Raw genomic sequence first — 23,132 nt, forward strand, 5'->3', positions numbered from 1 at the left:
CAGAACCCTTGATGGAGGTGGGTTGGGTGCAGAAAAAGCATTTGACAGAGTTAATTAGATTTATTAGAAATTTGTATGGGAAAAACTGCATTTTAACCTTGTGGTGTTTGGCTTTTTTTTTAGCTTTATATAGTAGAGCAAAAGCACAGATTCTCGTAAATGGGTTAACATCTGATTTTGAGATTTAACAGGGAACCAGTTAGGGATGCCCACTATCTCCTTCTTAACATCTTTATTGGACCATTGGCAACAGCAATTAGGTTGAATGAAAATGTACAGGGAATTAAGTATGAAGGGTATACATTTTAAATATTGTTGTATGCGGATGATTGGTTACTACTCCTCCCAAACCCAGAGGATTGCTTGAACCCAGAGAATTCCTTCAATAGCGTGATATATATTTTTTTTTTGGGTCTGTAGAATTTCAAAGTGGAGAAGACCAAGACCGAAATCTTCCCAATTACTCGGACATGCTTCAGAAATAGTATTCCTAGGTGCGAGTTTCATAAGGCCAAGGATTCATTTGCTTATTTAGGGAAATATGTATCAAGAGACATACACTTATTGGATAATATCTATAGTAAACTATAAATAAGTGTAATAGGTGGTTCAAAATAAACCTCATGTTATGGGGGAAGATTGGACTATTTTGCCTAAATTACTGTATTTAGCACGCTTGCTGTATCCCCGTCACAGAATCTACTTAAGGAAATTCGAAAAGTATTCATGGGAAGATGGAGCTCACCCGGAAATCCTGTCTACTGCAGCCTGTGAAGGAGGGAGAATTTGGCTTTCCTAAGCTAAGAAAATACAATGCAGCTTTCTCTCTGCACATCATCCATCACTGGATTAATGCGACCTCAGAAAACATTCCCACATGGGTAAATCCTAGAAAGAGAATGACTCGCTGATTCCATTGGACTGCCTCCTATAAATAAACTGACATCTTTCAACAGAGGAAACTCCACCTTCAATTTGCCATGTATTATTTAATGAAAATACTCCAAATTACAGAAGAAAAATACTTGTAATCTAGAGAACCGTGCATATGGAGGAACCCTGCAACTACATCCAATAATCAAATATTGCAATGGCATTCTTGGCAAAATGCAGGGAATGGAAACTCAAGAAAATCCAAAATGGAAATGGAACTCTGCTTTCTACGCTTCAAGTACATATTACGTGCCTGGGAAGTATCAAGATTAAATTATCGCATCCATTCTATCTTCGCTAAATGCTAGTATCCATGACCCTCCTGAACTGTATTTCCCATCACAGAAAAGTGCTTTCTCAGCATCAACGAGTTATAGACACATGTCCTCTGCTCCCGAATCCCTTGTGAATAGACCAGAACACATTTGGGAATTTGAAATAAGAAGCAGGCTGTGAATGTAATTGGATGAATATATGTAAGAATTTGAAAAGTCAAAAATTCAAATTGGAGGTGGATTTGCGCTATAATCAACAGAAGATTATTCCTTGCTTATACTGGTCACCATGGAAAGTGAAAATGTAAGCTTCTGCAATCTGATATTCCCCAACATGAAGACCTGGTAGAAAGTATCTTGGTTGAAAAAAACAGATGTTCGATTGATCTCATTCAATCTGGCAGGCTTTCGGTGATTTATATGCCTAAACGCTATATGTCTATGTGTTTGTTACTTTGTCAGATTTTATTTTGGAATTCACTGGCTTGGCTTGAAACCATTGTCCTTGCATTAGTTGACTACTGTTCCTCGTTAGTACTGTGTTTGTCTTATCCCCCTTTGGATAGACTGATTAACTGTGATCGATTTGTTATCCAAATATAATTGAGAGAAATTGGGAATAATATATTAGGCTATGCTTTGGGGTTGATGAGTATACTATGTTTTGTCTTGAATCTTCCTCCATTAGTCTATTTAATCTATGATGTCACCATATTACAAATGTGATAAATGTTTTGGATGTAATTTTGTTTTTGTTTTTATTGGTAGTTTGCCATTCTCAAGCACATCATTTGACAAACTCTGTACAAAACCATGTATTGTTAACTGGGCACTGTTATTGCACTGTGCCTTACATTAGTGCAGGACTAAGAATGGCAGATACAAGTGAAGTAGGGAGGCAATGGGATTGCAAGACAGCACCACATTGACGTAACATTGAACATAACGGAATTGTGGAGTATTTAAATGCAGCACAGGGTTATTGTACTCTATGCAGCAGGATGCACAATTTCAAGTTACTCCATACATGGCACCTGTCCACATTTTGTAACATTTTGTAACTAAGGGCAGTGCATGATGCAAGCAAAAGTTCTCCGAACTTCAACACAGATGTATCTTGCCTAACACCAACCGTGACAAGTTCATATTTGGAATCCCAATCCAGTAGTCAACCAGGTGATATGTTGTGTCCAGTCTCAGTCAGGAAAAATTGTCCATCGTTTATGACCGTTGCACAATGCAACTGAGAGTGGTAGATATTGACTAACATGGACACATCACTCTCATGTGTGCCTTGTCTGCAAATGTGGCAAAACAGAGTGAATAGCACCATCATTACTAAATGTTATATATAAACCAAAAAGAGGGGGTAAACTGAGCCAGTTGACTGTTTCCTGCTGACTTGCAAACTAATCTCTGCTTTTCCACCAGACCAAATTATGTGCTGTTATGCAACTCCAAATATTGCTTCAACTTATATTCACTAGCTGTTAAAATTCGTACCACTGCAAAGAAGTTTGAAGTTTTCAGTTATATCCAAGTACCATGACCAACTTTGAGGCCCCTCCAGACGCACCTTTTTATCCCACTTAAAGCACTTCATTAACACTTGATTATGGGTCACATTTCAAGTTGCAAGCTCATTAGCCAGTCATAAGAAGTTACTCGCCCTGTTCAGTTTCCTGCATGTATGCACAGCACACTGCATGTCTTTCTCATGTGTTTTGCACATTTTGAGGTCTAACTTAATGAAACAATTGGTAACCGATGATTTGTAAACTGGTGAAACAGGAAACCTGGTCCCAAATCTCTGCTTCATCTGTCTGCAATTATGTGATCCTGGGCAAATCACGATCTCTTTGATCCTTGGTTGTTTTCACTGCATGCTGCAATTTGGTGCATGACCTTGCAGCTAGGTTAAATTCTCCTCAAAGGCACGCTGTTAAGTAGAATTTTACCTTTCTGCATAATTCTCCCCACTTGTGGGCCGGGCCCCCCCAACACTTTTTGCTGGACTCTTGGATTTATTGACCAGTTATCCTGACTAAGCTGGAACCTTTTTCCACACTCACTCAGTCTTTAACTTTGGGAACCCCTTTCAACCATTTCGGAGTCATGCTTTTCTCCACCTTTTTAAGGCATCTGAAATGTACTATTGCAGCACACAACACTTTCTGTGCAGTGTTGCTGGGAGCATTTTGAGCTGCCCTTTTAATTTTCCTTGTGATTTCACTATTTACAAGAATGGGGGTATATTTGTTATCCTACCTGATTTTATTTTTATTTTATGGAATCAGCACATCACACCTTATGTAGAGTGCTCAGGGGGATACAATGTAACTTTCCTGCTATAGTGACAAGTTCATCTGAGTGGCTGGTGGCAGAGGAGTTTTTCTAATGATTTTCGTGAAACCTACACCAAGGCTGCTGTCGCAGCTGCAATCGGGGACAAATGGGTCCCCATTGTACTAATATGGTGTCTGTCTTTTATCACCAACTCTTGATGACTTCTCCTTTCTTGAGCCATCTTGTACGTAGCTGGATGGGGCAGATCTTGATGGTTATTTTGTCTTTGGCGTGCTTCCTTGCGAAAGCCTGCCAATGCTCTCTGAGTGCTTGAAAGGTCAGGAAGTGGGGGAGGTGACCAAAACTCCCATCCTTCCTAGACTAAGCTTGCTGCTCGTCCATTGCTACCAAACCTTTTGGTTAGTTCAGATCAAACATAAGAATTGGAGCCCTGGACACCCAAGAGTGAGTCTTCTGAAGTCCTACCACAGGTGGACTTGAGTAAAACTCACCTACACACACCACTTTTTCATTCCACTTAAAGCACTGCTCATGCACTTAACAAAGGACTGTAATGCCTTGTCATTGTATACTATTAGAAGAAACTTTGATAGAAAGACTGGATGTAGAGAGCTGTAACCTTAGCATGTTCTGTTTCATTATAAGCGCTTACCCACATTTTTTAGACTGCAGATTTAGCAGGTCCAGAGAATGAAGTTCAGGAAATGTTCATGTGCATGTTTTCGCTTTAAATGAGGAATCTGCACACATTTAACTTGAAAAACCTGTGAACTGTGTGGAAAGCGCTTTGTCATGCTGAAAAGTAACAGCCCTGTGCATTTTCTGATTGATTGAATGTTTGTGTACTGCATATTCTTTCTTTCCCATTGGTCAGGGCTGCATGAGGTGTGGATCCAGTGTTGAAGGGCAGGTGTGCAGTTTACTATAATTCGGTACAACTGGAATTGGAAAAAAATATTTATATATTGTGCCTTTTTGACTAGAGTAATGGCTGAATGCGGTCTGGTGTTACAAATGTCTAACACACTGCAGACTTCAATCATTTATTTTCTATTGCACCTGTTCTTACATTCTTTCCTCTCAAATCATTTGCTCACCCTCATACTCCTACGTCCCATTCCCTTTCCTCCATACTTGTGGGATATTCTGTTCTTTGGGACAGGACAGGACAGGAGCACTTTTTAGTGCCATCCAAAAACGGTGTCCTTTTAGAAAAATATACGCAGGGCCAGTGTGCAAATGGCTCTAGACCCACTTTCCTGAGCCCCAACAAGTGCATCGCCCTTCAGTCCTTTTATCTGAACGTTCGGATCTGACGCTCTTGGCAGCCTCGGGGGATTTCTTTTCTCTACCCTACTCTTGCCATTCATTTTGCCTTCCTGCCTCTGTTCCACGGTTGTTTTCTTTTCTCCACCTATGCCGTAACGTCAGGGCTACGTGTCGAGTCTCCTTTGGACGTACACACACAGAGGCTTACCTTCACATCTTTGCCACAAGTGTGTAGGCCTTCATAGGCAGATTGAATAATAGGCAGATTGAGAAGACCGAGATAGTGACAAGGAGGTTAACTGTTTATCAAGATTTCACCAGCGCAATACCCACTTTAAAAAGTAGGCCTTCATTTACAAAGAATGCGAAGTGTTTCATTCTTGAAATAACATATTAATGTTTGGGACCACATAAACTGAGGAACATCTACCATATCTCTTTCAGCTCTTCACTTGGGTACCTGATCCTGGGCGAGCATAAATGGTATTGAGAGACAAGGATACCAGCCAGGTTAGTGTTAATATACTGAATACTGTGTAAGTAGAGATTCATGTTTTGGAACATTGTACAATGGGTAGAATAATCACTGAAACAGATGTCTTTACATTTTTTTCAGACTTACTATTGGTAACAGCTACACCTGAAGAAGGGGCGTTTGACCCCGAAACGCGTAGTGAGGTGTTACATACAAGCACCATAAGGAGGGAACTTGGGTCTCGTTAGTGTGGTACCACTTGCATTGTGACACCAGGCTGTAACTTACTGAGCATTGTAGTTGATGAATCACATGGTATACTTAAACAAAGAAACTCTTCTGTGAAGTTTACGAAGGAGCGAAATTTGATTATTTTTTTAATTGCTCATTTGAATAATCTTTTTGACACAGAAGGACGTTACAATTTATTTCTACATTGTGTGTATTATTTTGAACTGATTTAAATGTTATTTAATACAAATATATTTTGAGATTTAACAACGTAAGAGGCTACTACCTCTTTGGGAGTGCACTGTCTTTTTCAACAATGGTTTTGATGAATATCAATTATTAGTTTTCATCTTCCTGTGTGGCCAGGAATTGACCTGCAGCACATGAAATCCCATCACGTAATGAACTGCATAATATCTTAGATGGAAAGTTATCAATTAAACTCTTGTGCGCCCTGATCTCCAGATGTATACAAGAGAGCATCATGACATGCACAGGCTAGGGTGTTGCAGATATAAGATTGAAAACGGGCATGCATTTCACTTTACAGTGACATCCAAACTAACTATAGTGCTAACTGGCTAAAGTTAGATTAGAACTTTAACAATTGAACACACTTTGTCACTGTGCTCCGTTATTATTTCTAATGAAAAACATGAAACGACTCCTTTTTTAAACACCCTCGTTCCACTTGCGGCGTTCAGTGTCATCTGTGACGTTGCTGCTCAGGGATGCCCTCATGAACGGAGATCATTGCTTAAGTTTATTTTTCCTGTATCTACGTTCATAACATTATCTCCCAGTAGTTGGCCGTCTGACTCTCTCGTTTGCTTTGTTTAAAATATAGTTGAAACGCCAGCTCTGCATTGCGTTTCTGTTTTTGACTTGTTTTGCTTTGTGTGATTCTAGTTTTGCTTTTTAGTTTTGTGTAGTTTGAAGCTTTCTGTACAGTACCCAAGTTAAAGCGCTACTAGAAGTGAAATAAACGTCGGATATTGCCATGTTTTATCCTGCTACATCCCTTAAGAATATAGGTGGGCACGGGCAGGCTCGTCTCTCTCTCTCTCTCTCTCTCTCTCTCTCTCTCTCTCTCTCTCTCTCTCACTCTGCATGTTGTAGTGATTACACGTTTCCCTCTTAATCAAATTAATGTATTTATTTTGTATCTCACTTCAGCGCAGCCATGAACAGCGGCAGTAACACATTGGCACGTGAATTCTTGACTGATGTTAACAGACTCTGCAATGCAGGGCTTCTGCAAGTGGCAGAAACCATGGATGAAGAAGAGGACGAAAGTCATATGGCTGTTCTTGGGCAGTACCTCTTAAAAGGTCGAGGATTTGTGTTACTTAAGGCTCTAAATGGCATCATTATAGATCAGGTAATTCATTTTGTTTTGTTCCCATCTACTGTTAAACCATAAAACAATCTTTCGAGGGGATTGGGTCCTCCGACGTATTCCATATCTATATCTATGACATGTAATCACCACAGCTGTGCTGCTTCGGAAACTTTTTTCGGCGTTGATGCGCCGTCGTCGAGGACCTCGTCCGACGTCATCCGATGTGATAAGTAGGACGCACGACGCCCGTAGCCTCAGTTCCGTTTTTTCCGCGAACGTGTTGCTTCGTGTTTCTCGGTTAAACGCCTCGACTCTTTGGAGTTCTGTTCTTCTCGGTTCTTCGAACCTGTTCGTTTTGTGAAAATCCTTCGTGTGAAGATGTCTTCTACTTCGTCTTCGACCCCGCGTCCGGGCTTCAAGAAGTGCGGGGAGTGTGGGTCCAAGATGTCGGTGACGGACTCGCACGACGCCTGCCTCTGGTGCCTCGGGGAGGCCCACGACACGGATGACTGTATCGACTGCCAGTCGCTCACGTCCAAAGCCTTACGCGAACGTAAGAAGAAGTTGTCGGTAGGTCGGGTGTCCAAGCCCCGGAAGTCGAAGTCTGCGGGGCTTTCGACGGATGATTCGAGGGGTGACTCTCCGCGTCATCGTCGGAAGTCTCGTGGGTCTCCTTCTAGGAGTCGGTCTCGCCACTCCTCAGCCTCTTCGAGGCATTCTCGGAAGCGCCGACACCGGTCGTCTTCCAGGTCCTCTTCGGAGGACTCTGCCCGGCACGTCGCTTACCCCACCAGCCGTGCGACGCCGGAGGAATGGGCTTCCTTCGGGAAGAAAATGCTGGCGATTCTTGAGTCGCAGGGTACTAAGCCGTCCGCGCCCCCGAGTGGGGTCGGCCGTGAGAGGTCGAGAGACACCGCTCGCAAGAGTGGTCGGCATGAGTCACGGGAGAGGTCCCGTTCGGACAAGGAGACTCGTTCTCGACGTACCCGTTCCAGGTCCCGGTCCTCGACGCGTTCGAGACCGTGTGCACCTGTGAGGTCTTCGAGGAAGACATCGACGTCTGAGGCGTCGAGGGCGTCGACAGGTTTTCTCGAGGCTCCGGCTCCGAGGAAGTCGTCGAAGCCGTCGACGCTCAGGTCGTCGAGGGACACGCTCGGGGCTCCGGCTTCGAGGGCTGTGTCGACACCGCCGATGCTGGAGGCGCTGCATCTGACGTGTCCGCAGATTTCCTCGACGCCGATGCCGGTTCACTCGACGCCGGCGCCGATTCGCTCGACGCCTTTCGTGTCGGAGGTACCCCGTGGCACGGGAGAACCCCCTAGGAAGGCTCTGGTTAAGAGCAAGCACTCTCGGGTGCCTTCTTTTCGCCACCTGGAGTATATTTCAGAGGCGGATGAGGATTCTGATGGCCTGGTTCCTAGTCAGGTTCCAGATGAAATTGTCTCGGGCCATAGTCAGTTTGACGATTTGAGGCAGTCACTGCATGATGCCAGTGGACTGGACACCTCTCCGGAGGTGGAGTTTTGTAGGCCTGAGCCTGGCTCTCATGCCGATTCCTCGTACCGGCGCCTTATGGCTAGGGTTTCTGAGTACTTGGGATGGTCTGCTCCCCCAGGGGAGTTTGTGCAGGATGATCTGACGGACATCCTTGATGTTGGTCCCCCAACTGACCCGGTACTGCCGTTCCATATGGCTTTACAGAGAAGGGTGGCGGCAGCTTGGACTGCTCCGGAGAGTCTCCCGGCGGTGGGCAGATCCTTGTCGCGAAAATACCGTCCAGCCAGTAGCGACCCCTGCTACTTGACCAGGCACCCCACTCCAGAGAGTTTGGTGGTGCAGGCGGCCACGGCCCCGGCAAAGCAGGCGTCGTACCCTACCATCCCTCCTGATAGGGACGACAAACGTTTTGATGGCTGGGCGAAGAAAGTGTTTTCTTCTGGTGGTATGGCGCTTCAAGCGGCCAACTCCATTTGTGCCTTGTCTCGTTTCACGCACACTCTGTGGAACTGTGTTGCGTTAGCGGCTGAACATATTCCCGAAGGGGACGAACGGGATGGTTTCCTTGCTATGGTCCAGGATGGTAAGGATGCCATGTGTGAGTCCGTTCAGTCGGGTTTGGACTTAGCTGAATGCGTCAGTAGGTCCATGGCGGCGAGCACCGTGATACGCAGGTTTGCGTGTTTGCGGAAGTCGGGGTTTGCTCCTGATGTGCAGTCCCGGCTCCTCAACATGCCCTTTGACGGTGAACACCTTTTTGGCAGCAAGGCTGACGAGAGCCTTGAGAGGTTGCAGACCTCAAAAGCTGCAGCGAAGTCGTTGGGCGCTGCAGTTCGCCAACCTCTGCCTTTTCGTCCTAGGGGACAGCAGTGGAGGGGTGGTTCCTTTCGCTATTACTCGTCCTTCAGTAAAGCGAGAGGAGCTGGCAGTCAAAGAGGCCAACGCAGGGGTACCAGAGGTGGACGACAGGGTACCCGTGGTGCCAAGGCCGCTCGGGCAGTTGCCTCTTTGCCCTCAGGTAACGCCGCAGCCGCTCCCACTCAGTCATGAGGCCATGTCCCATGGTTCGCCGGTTGGGGGAAGGCTGGCGCAGCATCTTGTAGAGTGGCGAGCCATTACTTTAGATGTGTGGGTTCTGGAGATCATAGCCCACGGCTACTGTCTTCCCTTTCGGCACAGGCCTCGTGACAATCCACCGGGGAACCTCTCTTTGCAGAGTCCGGATCCACTCCTTGCACAGGAAATTCAAGCCCTGCTGGAGAAAGGCGCCATAGAACTGGTGCCTGTAGCGGAGAGGAACAAGGGATGGTATACCCCTTATTTTTTGATTTCCAAGAAAGACGGGGGATTGAGACCCATCATGGACTTGCACGGTTTGAACAAACTCCTCAGGAAGGACAAGTTCAAGATGGTTACTCTCTCTCAAGTCCTCCAGGCCCTTCAGCTTCAGGACTGGTTGGTGTCACTCGACCTCAAGGATGCTTACTTCTATGTGCCGATCCATCCCAAGCACAAGAAGTACCCGAGGTTCGCGGTTGGCGACTCGCACTTTCAGTTTCGGGTCCTGCCGTTCGGATTGACCTCCGCCCCGAGGGTTTTCACCAAGCTCATGGTGGTGGTGGCAGCGCATCTCGGGCAAGGGGGGGATTCACGTCTACCCCTACCTGGACGATTGGTTGATCCGGGGGAGCTCTCCCGAGCAAGTCCTGGATCATCTGTCCGTCACCTGCCACTCCCTTCACAGGCTGGGCTTCTCCCTCAATTTGAAGAAGTCCCATTTGACGCCAACACAGCGGCTCCAGTACATCGGAGCAGTGCTCGACACTTCCCTGGGGCAGTGTTTTCCTCCCCAGGTGAGGGCTCTTCACATTCAGCAGATGGTGCACACGTTTCAGCATGCCCAGACGCTCCCAGCGTTCGAGTTCTTGAGGTTGCTCGGCCTCATGGCATCCTGCATTCTTCTGGTGCCAGAGGCTCGCCTGCGGATGAGATCTTTGCAGTGGGCAATCAAGACGCAATGGTCGCAGTCCTCCGGCAGGATGTCGGACCCGGTTCAGGTGCCGCCCTCGGTCGCCCAGGACCTTCTGTGGTGGGCCGTCGAAGGCAACCTGATGAAGGGGGCTCCATTTTGGCTTCCCTGGCCAGAGGTGACGATCGTGACGGATGCATCCCTCACGGGATGGGGAGCTCATGCCAACGGGCTGACAGTCAGCGGTCGTTGGTCTCCGTCGGAGTCCAGACTCCATATCAATCTGTTGGAGCTGAGGGCCGTCAGGCTAGCCCTGAAGGCTTTTCTGCCGACTGTGCGAGGAAAGAATGTCCTGATCCTGACGGACAACACAGTGGCCATGCACCACCTCAACAAAAAGGGGGGGGCAGGGTCACTTCCTCTGTGCAGGGAGGCGATGCAGCTCGAGTTCTGGGCCATCCAGCAGGAAGTTTCGATCTCGGCAGTTCATCTTGCCGGAGACGAAAACGTGACGGCGTACGCTCTGAGCAGGCAGAGCGCGATCTCTCACGAGTGGGAGTTGGCTCAGGAGATTCTCCTGGAGATCTTCGCCCTTTGGGGGACCCCTCAAGTGGATCTCTTCGCGTCCGGTGTCAACCGGAAATGCGAAAGGTTTTGCTCGCGGGAATTTCCTCCAAAAGGAGCCTTAGGAGACGCGTTTGTGGTGGAGTGGTCATTCCCGCTGCTGTACGCGTTTCCTCCAGTCCCCGTCATCCCGCAAGTGCTGCGGAGGTTACGGAAGTTCGGTTCCCGGATGATCCTCATTGCTCCGGCGTGGGCTCGGAGGACGTGGTACCCGGACCTTCTCGACTTGTCCATCTGCCCTCCACGTCGTCTTCCCTACCGAGACGATCTGCTCTCACGGGAGGGGGGTCAGGTTCTCCATCCAGAGGTCAGATCCCTCAACCTTCACGCTTGGCTTCTGAAAGGTTGAGGTATAAGGATTGGGACCTCCCTGAAGACGTGATGGAGGTGTTGCTTTCGGCCCGAAGGCCAGCAACAAAGTCTCTGTACCGTTGGCGTAAGTTCTGCGACTGGTGCAGAGTTCAGAATGTGGATCCTTTTGCATGTGACATCCCCATGGTTCTGTCCTTTTTACTTTCTTTGGCCCACAGGGGCTTGCAAGTGGGTACCATTAAAGGTTACCTGGCGGCGCTGTCCATCTTTAAGCGCTCGTCTGAAGAGTGTTCTTACTTTAAAATCCCTTTAATTTCACAGTCTCTGAAAGGGCTCACTAATGTGTTCCCTCCGTCACCTTTCCTGGTGCCCGGTTGGGATTTAAACCTTGTTCTTAGGTTTCTTATGGGTGCTCCGTTTGAGCCTTTGCATTCTTGCCCTTTGAGGCTGTTAACTCTGAAAACTGTGTTTTTAGTTGCGGTTACTTCCGCTCGCAGAGTGAGTGAGTTACAGGCACTTTCAGTTAAGCCACCCTTCACTGTATTTCACAAGGACAGGGTTGTCCTTCGAGTTCGTCCTTCTTTTCTTCCGAAGGTGGTGACGGAATTTCATTTGGCCCAGAAGGTTGTTCTTCCGGCATTCTATCCTCCTCCGCATCCTGGTAAGGAAGAGGAGAGGCTCCATAGGCTTGATCCTAGGAGAGCTTTAAGATTTTATGTTTCACGCATGTCCCGGGTCAGAGTGGACGATCAACTCTTTATTGGTTACGCTGGAAAGCGTTTGGGGCAAGCTGTGACGAAACAGACTTTGTCTCGCTGGATTATTTTAGCCATCTCGGAGTGTTACCGCTTGGCGGGTAAGGACCCACCGGCTGGCTTGCGGGCCCATTCTACCAGGGGTGTGGCTGCATCTACTGCCCTGCAGAGGGGTGTTCCTATTCGCAACATCTGTGATGCAGCCACCTGGGCTTCAGTACATATATTTGTACGTCACTATTCCCTCGATTTCCATCCGAGGGCAGGATCTGGCCTTTGGCAAGGCGGTCCTTTGCTCTGCTATTTGATTGGCTATTCTAAATTTTGATTCTAAATTCTTTCCCTCCTCCTTGCTCTGGTACTGCTTTGGGAGTCTGTCATAGATATGGAATACGTCGGAGGACCCAATCCCCTCGAAGAACAAGTTACTTTCTTACCTGGTAACGTTCTTTCGATGGGATGGTCCGACGACGTATTCCATATCGCTCCCGCCCTGCCTTCCCCGCTGCAGAATTTCTTTTGCGATTGCAGCTTACGTTCCGCAAGGCTTTGTGTCTGACTGGCAGTTGACTTATGTCACACGTTCTGGGGGAAAAAACTACAACTGAGGCTACGGGCGTCGTGCGTCCTACTTATCACATCGGATGACGTCGGACGTCGGAGGAGGTCCTCGACGATGGCGCATCGACGTCATCGACGCAGGACGCAGACGCCGAAAAAAGTTTCCGAAGCAGCACAGCTGTGGTGATTACATGTCATAGATATAGATATGGAATATGTCGTCGGACCATCCCATCGAAAGAACTTTACCAGGTAAGAAAGTAACTTGTTCTTTGCACGTTGCATGTTTTAATAACGATTTTGTATTAGTTGGCTAAATCACACATTACAGATTAAACCAGGAAAAATATATGGTTTGGTGTAGAGTTGTGGAATATGTGCCTTTTTTTCCTGTTAATATTCAAACCCTTCGACGATTCAAGGGTCATTATGATTTTAATGGGTCCTATGGTGGTTTGTCGTCTCGTCTAGAAAAGCACATCCTCCCTATCCCAGGTTAGTAGATATTGACTTCTACTGTCTAAGTTCTACCTTACGCTGGATGTGAAGACCTAAAGACTGGATTCCATGTATGTCTAGACTACCTCATGAACTTCCTAGACTGTCCCAATACTCTACAGTGGTCATTAATCTAAAGGGGTATTGGAATTGTAGCTTAAAGACACTCTGCCTAACTTAGTCTACTTTCTACCACGCCCACATATTCCTCTCCCTCTTCCTAGAAGTTCTTCTCGCACTACTCCTCTAACTTACTTGAAACCTTTATTTAGTAAGATCCTGGGTTGGTGTAATGCCTGACTGGCCCTAACTGTAAAGGGATGGTTCCCTTAACTGATGTTTCTAATGGCCGTCGCTGTCTAATTTTCCAAAATAAGTCTGTGTCTAAACCTATGCATGCCCTCACTCTTTACAAAAATGTGACAGGAAGTCTTTTAAAAAGGAAAAATAGTGGTTCAGCAGAAAAGTGGGAAACCAAAGTTGGTTTCAGGTTGTCTTCTCACCAGGTGCAATTTGGTCGTTGGGCTGTTCGTAAGGCCTTCTCCACAGGGCCTCTGCCGTGATTTCAAATCCTTTCAGTGTCTGAGTTCCTTGGGATTCCCTTCCCCCCAAGCTTCAACTTATTCACGTTCCAAACACCACAAAAGAAATGCAACACAGTTCCTTTTGAAGATTCTCGGGATTCCCTTCCCCAGCTTCAAGCCCTTCAACACTATAAAGAAAAGCAACACATTTCCAATCTGGTTGGGCGTTTTAGGGTTATGATATGATGAGTCATTTATAACACGCCTGTACACAAGTGTTTCTAGGTGTGACAAGATCAGGTAGGGAAGACAGAGGGAGGACAAAACAAACAATCTTACTCGGCGATGTGTCATTCAGATCGTGCAAGGGGAGAAGCGGGGGGGAGTGCAATTAGGGTAGCAAGTGCTCTAGGTAAGTGCTGCCAGGACAGATGGCTCGGGGTAAGTGCAAGGGGGCAGGGGACTGTAGAGTTACAGATACAGCCCCTAAGTGCGCGGTAGGCTAGAAGGCAGGACAGGAGCTAATGGTCGTGGAGAATCCCGGTGCCCTGAGGTTCTGAGGGTAGCCAGGCACCCATTGGCAAAGCAGACAGGTCAGTCAGCAGGGGAGAGAGAGAAAGCAGAAGCAAAATGGAAGGTCTTGAGCTGCTTCCAGAACCTGAGGTGGTCCTGCTCAAGTTTGAAAGTGGCAGGGAGGCCATTCCAGAGGGATGCACCTGCAGAGGAGGAGGAGGAGGAGGAGGAGGAGGAGGAGGAGGGGGGATCTATCAGCTACTCTCTGCCTGGCTAAGCGTCTGACTCTCCGAGTTGTAAGTAGCTGAGCGAAGGTCTGGTGAAGGAAGGTGTTTAGGAAGAGAGCTTTGGATGTAGTGCAGGCCCCGGCCCCAGAAGGCCTTAAGGATGATGTAGAGTGTCTTTAACTGGATCCTTACACCCACCAGGAGCCAGTGGATAGATTTCAGGGCTGGAGATATACAATTTCTGGGCTTGAGGCCAAGTACAGGTCTCACAGTCCTGTTCTGGATTAGTTGCAGAGGGCGGAGAGTAGAGGAAGGCAGATTGACAAAGAGGCTGTTGCAGTAGTCGATACTACAGAGAATGCGGACTCTGGAGATGGTGAGCTTCTGGGGGAAAGTGATAAAAGGAAGAATACTTCTGAGGAGGTGCAGCTGGTAGTGGGCCTTCTTAGAGAGGTCTGTGATGTGAGGAGAGAAGGAGAACGTGGAGCCGAAGATGACACAAGGCTTTTTGCCTTGCAGGAAGGCACAGGGAGAGTGCCATAGGAGGTCGGTCAGAGTGAAAGCGGCAAAGTGAGGGCAGAGGTCCCAATGAAAATAATCTCAGTCTTACTGCTGTTAAGGCTGAGATCGTTGGAGGTGCACCACTCCTGAATTGTGGATACAGTCAGGCATGAGCAGGAGAGGAGAGCCGAGTGTTATCTATAGAACACTGAAAGTTGGAGGATAAGGTGGAGATCAGATGGGCGAAAGGGGCCAGATAAACATTGAAAAGCAAGGGTGAGCGGTTATAGCCCTGGGGAACACCACACATGGAGAGAGAGGTTATGTAAAGAACCCAAGTTGGACCTGGGAGGTTCGGTCCAGGAGGAAGGCGGTCAACCAAGCCAGCGCTTGATCTGTGATACCCATGTTCTCACAGAGACAATTGATCAGGATGGCATGAGTGACCATGTCGAAAGCAGAGGAAAGATCAAGGAGGATGAGGACAGAAGGAACATTAGAGTCGAGATTAGTGAGCAGGTCTTCACGGGTGTTCAGGGGAGCGGTTTCCGTGCCTCTGGCTGCTCTGATGCCAGACTCATGGAGACAACAAACAGATTCAGTGTGGTGAGTAAGCTGGGAGATGGCCATCTTTTCCTAGAGTTTGGCAAGGAACGGAGTGGTAGAGATCGGGCAGTAGTTTGCCAGACAGGAACATCCCACAGAAGGCTTCTTCAGGCGGGTGTGCACAAGGGAGTGCTTAAGTGGGAGGGGAAAATTCAGGCCCCTACCAGCTCTCAAACAGTCAGTTGTATCCAGATGCATGTTGCTTTCTTCAATAGGCCTCTCAGGGTTCCCTTCCCCAAGCTTAGGCCCCTCTAGTTCCACATACAAGTTCAACTGGTCAGGATGTATTTTTCCATATATGTTGTGTTTCTCACATATAATCCTTTCATGGGGTAGAATCCGAGGCTTTCGAAAAACCCAAGGCTCTTTGCCTTTCATAAGCGTGACCACTCTGATCACTTACCTGTCTTTATTTCTTACTCGTGCTTTCCTTTGTACTTTTTATCTTCAGATATAACCCTTTCCGTGATCTGAACAAAGAGAAAATAGCATTGGAATTGAGATTGTCTTTGTCGTGCCTTGTATTCTCCTTTCCCCTGTGGTTGCTCTGGGATAATTGGTTTGTCTCTCTTGGGTTAGGGATAATGGGACCTGCATAACCCATAAAGACTTCTGGCTTCTTCACCTATTGTCCTGTTGGAATACCTCATTTCTCCTGGGACCAACCCAGGCCTCCCCTACCCAGGTGACTGTCCCTCGCTTGTCCACCCTCAGGGTTGGGATCCAAAAGCGATGGCTGTCCCCTAGACACCTGAGTAGAGGATTCTAGGGGTCTACATGGGAGAATACCCTTAGGTTTCTCACACTATCCTTTGAATCTAGAATTACAAAGGAGAATTTAGCAATCCATTCTGAAGACCTAATCGATACATTTGCTATTTAAAGTAGTCCAACATACAACAGCATGGAGAAGAGCTTGAAAAACACACAAAATGCAATAACCACAGCATTAACTGCCTGAAGTTGCTCCAAACCCTGTCGCATTTCTAGAAACGTGACCCTTTGGTTGTTGGGATATCATAGGAGCATCCGTTTACATATTCAGAGAGAAAAGTGCGGCCCAAAGCGCATCAGAGAAGTGAAAACACTTTCTAGAATCTTATTCTTTTTGCAATTTATTATCCTCTGCTTATGTTGCTAACAAAGAAAGGCCAAGAAGCTATTAGTATGGGATGGTCTTACAATGCTGGTAAGAACATGGTTGCATGTAGGAAGTCTTTTTCCTTCACTCTGATTTTAAGGCAGCTCAATGCTGTCTTCGTCCATCCAAGCACCTTTAAGTTGCACTCCCTGGTTTGAAGGCCAGTCTAGGCTTTGACTTAACCAGAAGATAAGGACACCTCACCAGTGAATTGTAAATACTCTGCCAAACACATTGGCTTCTTAAAATGTTACTTTATATTTTTTTTCTGCGTTTGCCACCTGAAGCCTCTTGTTTAGGCTTTATTTATTCAATGTTTTGTTGGTAGATGTGGGATGATTGTTGGCTGGTTTTCTTCTTTGCTCCACCTAACCTTATTTTTGTCTGTATTGATTAACTTGGTCTCTGTGCTCTCTGAAGGCGGTGTACATGGTCATATCAATATGATGGTACCTTTGCTTTTCTTCTCTCCTTGACTGTCCAGATAGTGGCCCACCCCATATTAACCGCCCCCGCCACCACCACCGTTTTTTAAAATGTTTGCTCTTGTGTGCAGTTTTCATGCGTATTCTCATTTGGGGATTGGCTTTCTCTTTTTACTTGAGTTTTGTGTGTGCTGGAATGGGAGGGCTGTTGCTTGTTCATATAGACTGACGTTATGGGTTGCATGTTGGATTCTGTGTGTGATTTAGGAGACCATAGATTTGATTCAGAGTGCACATGATGTCTAACTGCTTGAATTTTCTGAGATGGGGCATGAAAGGTGTAAATAGTTTTGGGATTCAAGTGCAACGTCCCACGCATGCGAAGAGATTTAGACTGCAAAAAATATATTTGCAGGTGGCCTAGTGGTCGCAGTTCCCTTTGGCGTGGCAAAATGCACATGTATCTGTTTGTAGTTAGCTTTCACACATATTAGAAACACCATATAGCCATTCAGAAAGAGTAACAATGTATTCACGTCACGGTTGCAGAGGTTAGGGTGATGTAGTTTGCATTTAGCAGTAGTGTATGGTGTTATGTTTTAAGGGATGTGCGAGTAGGTAGCTGACATAGGTAGGCGCAGGAGTTGGCCCCATAGGTGTTGCGGTAAAGACGAGGTCCAGGGGCTAAGGTAACAAAATTTCCGCCATGATGAATTGTAGGGCATGTTACAAGATGGGTTTTTCAAAATATGAGAAACTTGCTTAACATGGAGCTGCGGCTTGGCCCAGATAGAGTTGGTGGTAGATCTCTCTCCTCGGCTGGTGCCTCCCTCTGGAACAGCCTCCCTGCCTCCCTTAAACTTGAGGAGAACCATCTCCGGTTCCGGAAGCACCTCAAAACCTTTCTCTTTGCTTCTGCTTTCTCTCCTCCTCTCCTCCTCTCCTCTGCTGACCTCCTGGCTGAAACCGGTACTGCACCGGCTACCTGGACACCCTTCTGATCCCGGGCCTAGGTCCCTCTCCTGCCAGTGTCACACACCTGCACTGCCCACCTGGCAACCCCCACACTCGGGGACTGTTCTGTATCCCTACAGTGCCCCGACCAGACCTCGATAGCTGATGTCCGCACTTACCCTTGCACTTGCAACATGCTGGCCGCTATTTTATTTATCTATTCCCATGTACTGCACTTTCCTTTCCTCCCTTCCCATGCACTTGCGCAATCTGAATGACACCTGGCCTAGTAGGATCGTTGTATGTCCCCCTTGTCCCCCTCCCTTGCCTCGTCGCACCTTGAAACACCTGTGTATAGGTGCGTTATAAATGCCATATCATAATCATAATCCGGAGACAAGTCTCCTTTCCTTCCCCCAGAAAAAAAGTTAGCGATAGTGCTGCTGCCTGTGGCCTTGACATCACAGTTGAGTCCAGCTGCAGAGCTCAGAGGAGCTTGGAAGGAAATGTTGGGTCCAGAGAGGAAGGGTAGGGATGTGCCTTTTTGGAAGGTTAAATTCATGTGAGGAGGGCATGGTGGGGTTACAGGGTCTCTAATGCCAAGAGGCCTGGTAAAAATGTAGAGCAGTACTGCCCGCGACTGAAGAGCAGTCGTCCTATTTGAACTGCAGGTGCCCCACTCTAGGGATCAATAAATGAGCGAAATTCAGACATTGGTGCCCCGATCACATCATTCATGGGCACGTGGGTTCCCACAGCAGTAAGGGGGAGACGTACTAGGTCTGTACTGCGATTTGGGATGGGAGGAGCAGAAGTGATGCTAGGGAGGTGCACTTGCGTGGCACTGTGCCCGTCCGTGCACGGACGCTACAGGACGCCCAGGACCCTTCGGCCCACGCAGTCCCTTGCCTTCTCGCCTATGGTCATAAGTTGCTGCTCACTCTTGCCCCTACTAACACTCTCTGGCTTACAGGCTTTAAGGTTACATCTATTATCTCTAAAATTAGCTCTACGGCTGAAATTCGCTGTGCCCCGTTTAATACCCGCTCGCTACCGGCCCATGCATTGGAATGTCATGATCTTATTGCTAATAGTCAATCTGATCGACTGCTACTGACTGAAACATGGCTCACAGAGTCTTCTGGTCCTGCTATTGTCCAGGCCCTCCCCTTTGATTATGATATATACATGTGGACCGCCCTTCATCTCACCCTGGTGGTGGAATAGCCCTTGTTTTTAAAACTAAATTTAGGGTTTCCTATTCTATCCCTGATCACAATCTAAAAATTTTATGATTTCTAAGCCGCATTATGATTTCCCCTACGTGCACTCTGTTTGTTCTGGTGGTATACCGTCCACCTGGGTACGACGCCTTGTTCTGTGAACAATTTCCTAATCTTGTGCTCGAGCTTCAAGTTAAACATCTGTGTCTCCTCATTGTCGGAGATTTTAATCTTCCCTTGAACACTGTCTCTATGTGCCCGGTTGCCAACTTTTTGTCCTCCATGCAGGACTTGGGTCTCCCTTAATGGATCTCTGAACCTACCCACATCCGTGGGAACATCCTTGATCTGGTTTTTGCCCCTATAGCTGCTCTCTCCTCCATTTCTGTCAGTCCTATGCTTTGGTCTGATCACTTTTTGATATCATTCACTTACCCCCTCCAGGCCCCCCCCCCCTGCCCTGTTAAACCCTCTGTCCTTAAACACAGCTGGCTGAGAGTATCTAGTCTCGATCTGACCTCTGCTTTGTTAGCTAACTCTGGCAACGCTGTGGCCTGCTCTTTACTTAAGCTTGAAGCCACCTTCCTAGCTTCGGTTGACCTGCTGGCCCCTATCAAACTCTGTAAACCTAAAACTCGCACTCCTGAACCCTGGTTCACTGATGATATTATAGCACTGAAACTGCATTGCCGTCAGGCAGAGAGAAAGTGGTGTCTGGATTATTCCTCTTCAGCAAAAAATTCCTTTCGCTGCTCTCTCTTGGCCTATCATAAGGCCCTTACTACTGCTAAGAAGTTCAAGTTCAATTAGCCCTTAATAAACCCAAGGCCCTCTTTGATCTTGTTCATCTCTCTCTTCTCCTTCGAACAGTAGGGCCTCGCTCCCTCCGTCTAGGGCCTGTGTGACTCTCTCGGTCTTTTTCCTCGAAAAAATCTCCACCATTCGTGAACATATAAAGGCTGGCTTGCCGTTGATCACAGCTCCTACAATTGCTACTGTCTGTCCTTCTCCTACTGCCTGCTGGTCCTCGTTTCCGCAGTTCTCTAATTCTGATGTACTGTCAGCTATTTCTAAATTGAAGTCGGCATCTCCTAATGATGCTATACCTCTTGCTCTTTTAAAGGAGGTATCTGCTGACTTGATTTAGCATATTACCACTACTGTTAATACCTCTTTTTTGGGTTCATTCCTCCATCTCTTAAGCAGGCTCTGGTAGTTCCTCTTCTTAAGAAGCCCTCCCTTGATCCTGATGTTCTGTCCAATTATCGTCCTATCTCACTTCTTCCTTTACTTTTGAAGTTGATGGAGGCACTGGTGTCCCCTCTTCTCTCCAACTTTCTGTGAATCCTCTCACTTTTTTGATCCTTTTCAGTCTGGTTTCCGTCCTGGGAGGGGCACTGAATCTGTCCTGAACTCTGTACTTGATGATCTGCTATGTCTGGTGGACAAGGGTGGTGTCGGAGAAGTCCTGCTTTTGGATCTGTCGGCTGCTTTGGATACTGTCGATCATTCCATCTTGCTCTCTCGTCTCTCCAACGCTGGTCTCTCCGGCCGGGTCCTTGATTGGTTCACTTCGTTTTTGTCTGATTGCTCCCAGTCGATCTCTCTTCCCCCCATTCCGGTCCGATTTGGTTACGCTCCTCGGTGGCGTTCCTCAGGGCTCTGCACTGTCCCCTATCCTTTTTAATATTTATATTAGATCTCTTCTGCTTCTCATCCAGTCGCATGGTTTCTGTTACCATTCTTTGCGGACGACACACAGATCCTCGTCCGCCTTGATCTTACTCAAGCCGAGACTGCAGCATGGCTCAGGAGCTGCTTGGAGTATCTGGGGCACTGGATGATGACTAACTGGCTAAAACTTAATGGCAGTAAGACTGAGGTCCTGGTTGTGGGTACTTCATCTCCCCAACTTTTTTGGACCTTTCAATTTTGGCCATCGAGTCTTGGCCCTCTTCCTCTTCCGGTCCAATCGGTCCGAAATGTGGGTGTTAAAAATGCCTCTCTGTCCCTTGATAATCAGGTGGCTAGTGTATGTAGTGCCGGTCACTTCAAACTCTGCCTTCTGCGTAAAGGCCTGCCCTTTATTCCTGCTGAATGCCAGGCTCCGGTAGTGGCAGCCCTGGTTCTCCGCACTCTTGATTATTGTAACTCTCTTTATTTGGCCCAGCCCCGTTATCTGAACCAAAGGCTTCAACTGCTGCAAAATGCCGCCCATTCCATACTTCGCCCTCCTCTTGGATCTCACCTTTCCCCTCTGCTTAAGAGACTGCACTGGCTTCCCGTGGCCAGCCGGCTTTTGTTTAAATCTCTGTGTCTGGTGCAACGTGTCTTCTATGGCTTGGGCGCTGAGTATCTTCAAGCCAAGTTTATCCACTACATCCCTTCCCGTTTGCTGAGATCTCAGTCTGCGTTTCTTGTCGTAGTTCCCCGCTATCGCCTGTCACGGAAGGGAGGCCGTGCCTTCTCGGTGGCTGCTTGCAGAGCATGGAATTAGCTGCCCACTGCTCTCCGTGCTACTGAAGATCACCTCACTTTCCGCCGGCTGCTGAAAACCACTCTTTTTTTAGGCTGCTCCTCTTCTTTCTGCTGTCAGTTTCTGACACTGATTCCCCTTCAGTAGCCAGCGCCAAGATGCCTTTGGGTGTACGTGCGCTTTATTAAGTTTATATAATATAACACTGCCTCTGGTATTATGAGGATGGACATTATATTATCCAAGCAGAGTTAACCTTGCTATTCACACTTTGATCAGGATCCAAGGAGGGGTGCACATCATGTGATGGTAAAGATTGTTTACTTGTCACCGAAATGTATCACTGCAATAATGTACTAGGTAGTTAATCACATCCTTAGTTTCATAGTGGTAATGTAGTAGGTCACCTGTTTAGGGGAATGTGTTTTAGATAATGTGTGAATAGGGTGATGGACTATAGGGGATAATTAGAACCGTGTATAGGTGTTAGCCAATGAGGAATTGCAGGATCGCGTTGTAATCTTTATCATGCATAGTTTTGTTATTTTGCGGTTTTCCACTATAAAAGATCTAACTTGTTTGAGTGGGGGCGAGCTCTGTGTTAGTTTAGTTACAAGGGACCGTCTGATACTTTTGCATGTAATAAAAGTAATAAAACTTTATCCTTGAAAATGGTGCATCGATTGTTTGGTTTGGGCCTGTGTTCCTTTTATTATTCAGATTATGCGTCATTCACACTAGCCCCACTCTCGCCCACTGCTCAACCCCTCCCACTCTCCTACTCCACCCAAACTCTCCTACTCCACCCACCCTCCCTCCCACTCTCCTACTCCACCCACCCCTCCCACCCTCCCTCCCACTCCTCCCACCCTCCCTCACTCCTCCCACCCTCCCACTCTCCTCCTCCACCCACCCTCCCACTCTCCCACTCCACCCACCCACCCTCCCACTCTCCTAATCCACCCACTCTCCTAATCCACCCACCCTCCCACTCTCCTACTCCACCCACCCTCCCACCCTCCCACTCTCCCACCCTCCCACTCTCCTACTCCACCCACCCTCCCACTCTCCTACTCCACCCACCCTCCCACCCTCCCACTCTCCTACTCCACCCACCCTCCCACCCTCCCACTCTCCTACTCCACCCACCCTCCCACCCTCCCACTCTCCTACTCCACCCACCCTCCCACCCTCCCACTCTCCTACTCCACCCACCCTCCCACCCTCCCACTCTCCTACTCCACCCACCCACCCTCCCACTCTCCTACTCCACCCACCCACCCTCCCACCCTCCCACTCTCCTACTCCAAACACCCTCCCACTCTCCTACTCCACCCACCCACCCACCCTCCCACTCTCCTACTCCACCCACCCACTCTCCTACTCCACCCACCCACCCACTCACTCTCCTACTCCACCCTCCCACTCTCCTACTCCTCCCACCCACCCACCCTCCCACTCTCCTACTCCTCCCACCCACCCACCCTCCCACTC

General features: G+C 47.7%; 1 protein-coding gene across 1 annotated transcript in view; it reads left to right on the top strand.

Annotated features, from left to right (window-relative positions):
- LYST (lysosomal trafficking regulator) overlaps positions 1–23,132 on the top strand; it is a 3,942,656-nt gene that overhangs the window by 111,017 nt on the left and 3,808,507 nt on the right. Inside the window, exons 2-3 of the mRNA XM_069606985.1 lie at positions 5,229–5,294; positions 6,667–6,871. Of these exons, the coding sequence (XP_069463086.1) occupies positions 6,674–6,871 (198 nt within the window). The 5' untranslated portion in view covers positions 5,229–5,294; positions 6,667–6,673. The remainder of the gene's footprint in view (positions 1–5,228; positions 5,295–6,666; positions 6,872–23,132) is intronic.

This window comes from Ambystoma mexicanum, chromosome 4p (assembly GCF_040938575.1).
Source record: "Ambystoma mexicanum isolate Mex_15411 chromosome 4p, UKY_AmexF1_1, whole genome shotgun sequence".
NCBI lineage: Eukaryota > Metazoa > Chordata > Amphibia > Caudata > Ambystomatidae > Ambystoma > Ambystoma mexicanum.